A 5,883-nucleotide genomic window follows, 5' to 3' on the forward strand; every position below is an offset into this window, starting at 1 on the left:
CTATTAAAAGTTTAATGAAATCAATGTGACAATTTGTGTGACAGTTTATGTGTATTTTGCTACTATTATGGATAAGTTTTTTTCTAAAAGACATTGTGAACTTTTTTTTGAAAATTATTGAATTTTTAAATATTTTCAACTTTTTCTGAATTTTTACGAAATATATATAAATAATCATGTGAATATAATTAAAATTTTAATGATTCAATTACTTTTTTCATCTATGAGAAAATAAATTGACTAAGGGTGAGTTTGGATAGGCGATTGGATGCGGTGCGTTTAGCTTACTTTTTGTCTCACGCTACAGTATCGCATCTTACAGCCACCGCTATTTTTACACTAATCGTAAGTAAACGCACTACCCATCTAAATCCACCCTAAAATAGATATCCAAAGTAACGAAAACTTAAATTTATTATTACAACTTTTAACTTTAGGGGGTGAACTAAAAGCTTCAAAATTGGGAAACGTGCAAGGAGAAGGGAAAAGAATCAAATACATGGGAGACGTTTTGTCTTATTGAGAAGCATCACATGGATTTGACGTGAATGCATTTTTATTTTCCTGACACCATCTTCTTAATTTCCTTTTCCTAAAATTCAGAAACCAATCCCAATCCCAATCCAAATCCAAACCCAAACCCAAAATTGTTCTCACTTTTCGACATCCACCCTGAATTAAGGGTTACATTTCCTTTTGGTAATAGTGGTGATGACTATCTGAAGAAGACTTAAGAGTGATTATTTGTATTCACAAAATCCAAACAATTGGGAAAGAGTGAAAGCGGGAGAAGATGGTGGTTCTTCTTCTTCTTCTTCCAAACCCCACAACCACGGTAGTAATAAGAAATAATGATAAAGAGGCGAGTGAATTAGAAAGCAGATATTAAATTTAAAAGAGAATGGGGTCGGGTGGTTGAAAGAATGAATCAGGGCCGTGTCGTCCTTATTGCAAAACGCGTAGCCCCAATCCCATAAAAAATATAAAGAGTGTGTGATATCAGTGTCAAATGGCGTAAGAAAGGGAGGGGATGGAGGGCAGAAGGGGGAAAGCAAGGGAGCCAGCCAGCCAGAGGGGCCACCCACGCAAGGAGAGGAAAGGCAGGCACTAAGGTTTAAATGTGGAGAGCGACCTGCTACAATCATGCACTTCATATGTTCCACTGCTTCTTTTTATTCATTTTTCCATCTAATTTCAAAACACTTAGAAATCACGCCAAAAGATGATTTAATTTTATAAAAGTAGGAAACAAAAAGGCAACCTCATTATTGTTTGCCGCTAAATCTGGCCCTTAATTTCTCGCTATCTCACAAACACTAAATTTGGCACATGATTACCAAAACACAACTTCCTCTCACTTTTACCCTTCCCCCTTCTTCTCTTCTCTGTTGTTGTAATTTTCTTGTTCCAATCCACTTCCATTATTACTTTTTTTGTTTGCTTTCCTTCCTTTTAATTATTTTCTTCGTCATTTGCCAGTTAATTTTTTTTTATTTTTTTAATAAAATTATTGGCTGAATTTTCGTTGTTTGGCACGTTTTCATACAGAGATTTCTCTGTTTATTGCGCTGCGTTTTGTTGAGAAATTCGAAAAGCATTAAGGCTGCGCCAGTGCCGGTCTTTTGTTTGGAGTGAAGAGAAGAGAAGAGAAGAGAAGAGTGAGTATTTTTGCTTTCTTTTAGATGCGGAAAGGTGGATTTGGTTTAAGGAAAGAAGCAATGGGAGATTTTGGTTAATGAATTCTAAGTAGGTTTATTTTGGGAGTGTTCAAAGTTCAAATTGGGTTGTTTAATTGCACTGAAAGAGGATGAGTTGTTTTCCCTGCTTAAATCCTCGTTCTAAAGATGTAAGGATCGACATTGACAATGGAAGTCGAACTAATTCTCGCCATTCTGCTGATTCCTCAGGTCCATTTTTCTTTCCCCCGCTTCTCTCTTGGTTTTTGTGTGTGTGTGTGTGCGCGCGCATAATTTGCTTATTTGTTCTTATTTTTGGTAACCAGTTTCCGGCGCTACGAAAAGAAAAGCAAGTCTAGACGGTAATGCTAAGGGTTTTCATACCCAATTTCACTTGGACGCTTTTTTTCTTCACAGTGGATTTGATTATTAATTTTTTTTTCTTTTTAATTTGGTAAACAGAGCATAAGAAAGGAAGTGATCAAGGAAAAGGCTCCAAAGGTAGTGGGGCACGTAGTTTCACATTCCGAGAGTTGGCAACAGCAACCAGGAATTTCAGAGAAACCAATTTGCTTGGTGAAGGAGGATTTGGAAGAGTTTTTAAAGGTCGATTGGAAACGGGGGAGGTAATTTGTTGCTTTTCACTTTTCCTTATCATCACTTTGCCTTTCTGGTTAAATTCTTTAACTTTCAAATTTATGTATCTCTTTGGCATATTCCCAGAATCTGCCGTCTATTTACTTATTGTGTAACTTTTTGAAATTTGAGTTGGATCATTTATTGTCTGTAACCAACCAGATTGTTGCAGTGAAGCAACTTAATCATGACGGTCTTCAGGGCTATCAGGAATTCATTGTTGAGGTTCTTATGCTCAGCCTGTTACACCATGTTAATCTGGTCACCTTGATTGGCTATTGCACTGCTGGAGATCAGAGGCTCTTGGTTTATGAATACATGCCAATGGGCAGTTTGGAAGATCATCTTTTTGGTAATATATATTTACTGCAGATTTCTGTTGAATATGGAATCCATTTACTTGCCACATTATCTGCTGTTTCTTGTTACCTTTCTTAGTATCCCTTCTTAGTATTGTAAACCTTTTGCTTTACTCTGTATCCTTAGTGTGTGGTTTACTTTAATTAATCCAGAGTTCTAGTCTTCATGTAAGGTTTTTGCTGTTGATCTTGGGGCTATGTCAGGAGAAATTCGATTTTCAAATCAACTAATAATGATTGTTCTGCTGAATTTTTCTTTAAGTTCTGGCATTAGGTGTTGTTTTAGGTGTAAAGCTGCCATATTTTGCACGAATTTTCATCTTATTATATGAATTAAGGACAACCAATTTGAAAATCCATCTTGAAGCAAGAATGTATAACATCTAATGCTGGTAGAATAACCTTAGAAATTTGTGCTTTGCATGGCTGTGCATCACGCAATAATCTTTAAGGAGCAGATAATGGAGTCCTTTTGCTTGTTGGAGTGTTCATATTCGCTATTGAATATGCCCAGCACTTGGGAATGCAAATATTTACATGTTGGCACCAAATGTGATGCGTTTTACCTAGTTTTATGCTATTGTCTTCCCACTTGGATGTTTGGTCATGTTGCCACTTTATTTATAAGATTTCATGTAGTTTTAATCAGACCATTCTCATATGTAAAGGGACTGTTTCAGATGGTGGTGTGTAGGGATGGCAAAACACAAACCGCCCCATGGATTCTGAACTGAGCCGCTTGGGATGGAGTGGATTTTTTTGTTTGAAAAGTGGATGCGGGGCAGGGTGGATTTTTTCTTTTGGATAGTGGGTATGGAGCGGTTTTGGTAATTGTCTGCCCCGCTCAACCATATTAAATTACCATTTTATCATTGTATATATAAACTATTAAAAGGATATAAATGTAATAATGTAACATAGAAAAAATAATATATTTTATGTTTAAATATATTTTTTAAAGGATTATGTTTAAATATTTATTTGATTTTAAAAAGATTGAAAAAATTAAAGATAACTAGCAAAAATTAAAATGAAGTGGAGGGGAGGGGTGGGGTGGGGTGGGCCAGGATGGATGTATTCAACACCCATGGATGTGGTTGTGGTTTTTAAGATTATATATCCATAGTAGAGCGGGGCAAGTGGTGGAGCAGAGCATGACAATTATGGATTGGTAGTGGATTTAGCATTATCCGCCCTGTTCCATTGCCATCCCTAGTTGTGTGTGAAAACAAATAATCGTTCTTCTGAATGTTACAACTTTTCCTCATATCTCAAGTGCCACTGGTTATATATTTTTTTTCCAGATCTAGAACCCGGACAAGAGCCTCTGAGTTGGAATAACCGTATAAAGATAGCTGTTGGTGCTGCACGAGGAATTGAATATCTACATTGCAAGGCCAATCCACCTGTCATTTATCGTGACTTGAAATCTGCAAATATTTTGCTGGATAATGATTTCAACCCTAAACTCTCAGATTTTGGCTTGGCAAAATTGGGACCTGTGGGTGACCATACTCATGTTTCAACCCGGGTGATGGGAACATATGGATATTGTGCCCCAGAGTATGCCATGAGTGGCAAATTAACTCTTAAATCTGACATATATTGTTTTGGTGTGGTGCTATTGGAGTTGATAACTGGACGGAAGGCAATAGATACTAGTAAGAAGCATGGAGAGCAGAACTTGGTTTCATGGGTAAGTTAGCCTTTGTTTATTTATAATCTTTTTTGTTTTTGTGTGTGTGTATGTGTGGCTTGATCTGGTTTGATTCCTTTCCAATCTTTTTTACGTCCTCCACTTCTAGTGGCTATATTTCATGTATATGCTATTTCTCTAACGTCGTCCCTTGCAATGCTTTGCTTGGCTAGTTGTTATGTTTTCTCTTTGCTAAACATGTTTACTCGTACAAAGTGTGATTTATTGCTTCTTTTACGCCTTTAATCTGAACTTGTTGCTATAGTTCTTTTTAGACCCATAGAATATCTTTAGTTTTTAATAAGTAACAATTAATAGTGGAATTATATTCCATTACTAGATTCTGAGGTCCTTATTTCTTATTTATTTGTTTATGTATTCTTTTCTTGTGTTGCAGTCCCGTCCGTACTTAAAAGATCAGAAGAAGTTTAGCCTACTGGTTGATCCTCTAATTCGAGGATGTTATCCTCGCCGTTGCTTGAACTATGCAATTGCAATTACAGCTATGTGTCTCAATGAAGAAGCCAACTTTCGCCCACTTATTGGTGATATTGTGGTTGCACTTGAATATTTGGCTTCTCAGAGTCAGAATTGGAGCCCTGAATCACGTAATGTTGAGGTCTGCAATGCTTCACAGTCCTCACCGATGCGATCAGAGAAAGGGACCCCTCATCAATCAAATTCCAAAAGGGGTTGATGTTATTCAATAAGAGCTATCAAGAAACTTCGATAAAGTAAGCTGCAATTCATACTTAATTGCAGACTTTAGCATAGTTCAGAATGATCTCTTCTTTTTCATTATCACAGTAAACAGCTGGTTTTGACTGCTTTATTCAAACAAAAGAATACTAATAGAATGAGCATTTTGACTGATGTGGATTTTTCCTATAAATTGATATTAGGTTGTTACCTCATCAAGCATGGAAGTAGGACTCAGTCAAACTCAACATGCATCGACAAGTGAGTACATAAGTGGGTATATGTATATGTGTATTTGGGTAATTGAAGGACTGGCATTTCTTTGGTGAAAATATGGTTATTGCATTGTGTGGGAAGCAACATCGACGGTTGTCAGCTTTGTTTTGAACACTCATTGAATGGAAAAGTTTTCTCTGTACGGATATGAGCTCTGTTTTGCTTCCATTGACTTCCTTTTTTTTTTTTTTTTGTAAATGGAAAAGTTATATAGATAGACATAAACATATAATATTCATACAGTGGGGGGGAGCATATATGCAGTTCTCACATTAAAACTAGATCAGTCTTTGGCTTGTTATTGCACCCCACATAGTTTGGAGTTTAGCGATTAAGATTCTGATGGAAGCAGGGCAACATAAATTTTGGTCACATGGATGATGTATGGATATTTGTCTTTCATCCTTGTGGGAATGTAGCATTGTCAAATCATCTGCCCAGGGAATAACTCATTGTCCCATTCTTGTTTCTGGCAAAAAATATATTACGATTCATATGGTACTGAAGCAGCAAGTTTTTCATGAAAATATAAATAATCATA

General features: G+C 36.4%; 1 protein-coding gene across 2 annotated transcripts; it reads left to right on the forward strand.

Annotated features, from left to right (window-relative positions):
- The first annotated feature begins 977 nt into the window (after positions 1-977).
- On the forward strand, positions 978-5,484 carry LOC105783585 (probable serine/threonine-protein kinase PBL21). 2 transcript variants are annotated; one of them, XM_052632094.1, is made up of 8 exons: positions 978-1,112; positions 1,549-1,907; positions 2,003-2,038; positions 2,139-2,302; positions 2,475-2,664; positions 3,976-4,367; positions 4,765-5,101; positions 5,270-5,484. In XM_052632094.1, exons 2-7 carry the CDS (start codon positions 1,808-1,810, stop codon positions 5,062-5,064), a joined length of 1,182 nt encoding a protein of 393 aa, XP_052488054.1. In that variant the 5' UTR covers positions 978-1,112; positions 1,549-1,807; the 3' UTR covers positions 5,065-5,101; positions 5,270-5,484. The 2 variants fall into 2 exon arrangements, with proteins under 2 accessions (XP_052488054.1, XP_012464580.1); XM_012609126.2 differs by lacking the exon at positions 978-1,112 and adding an exon at positions 1,154-1,393.
- The last annotated feature ends 399 nt before the right edge of the window (positions 5,485-5,883 follow it).

The sequence above is a fragment of the Gossypium raimondii genome, chromosome 1 (assembly GCF_025698545.1).
Source record: "Gossypium raimondii isolate GPD5lz chromosome 1, ASM2569854v1, whole genome shotgun sequence".
Classification (NCBI taxonomy): domain Eukaryota; kingdom Viridiplantae; phylum Streptophyta; class Magnoliopsida; order Malvales; family Malvaceae; genus Gossypium; species Gossypium raimondii.

Excerpts from the sequence above, each read along its gene's own strand:
- LOC105783585 (XM_052632094.1), top strand. The coding sequence starts at position 1,808 with ATGAGTTGTTTTCCCTGCTTAAATCCTCGTTCTAAAGATGTAAGGATC. Across the intron at positions 2,039-2,138 it reads AAGAAAAGCAAGTCTAGACG|AGCATAAGAAAGGAAGTGAT; the intron begins GTAATGCTAAGG and ends TTTGGTAAACAG. Across the intron at positions 4,368-4,764 it reads AGCAGAACTTGGTTTCATGG|TCCCGTCCGTACTTAAAAGA; the intron begins GTAAGTTAGCCT and ends CTTGTGTTGCAG.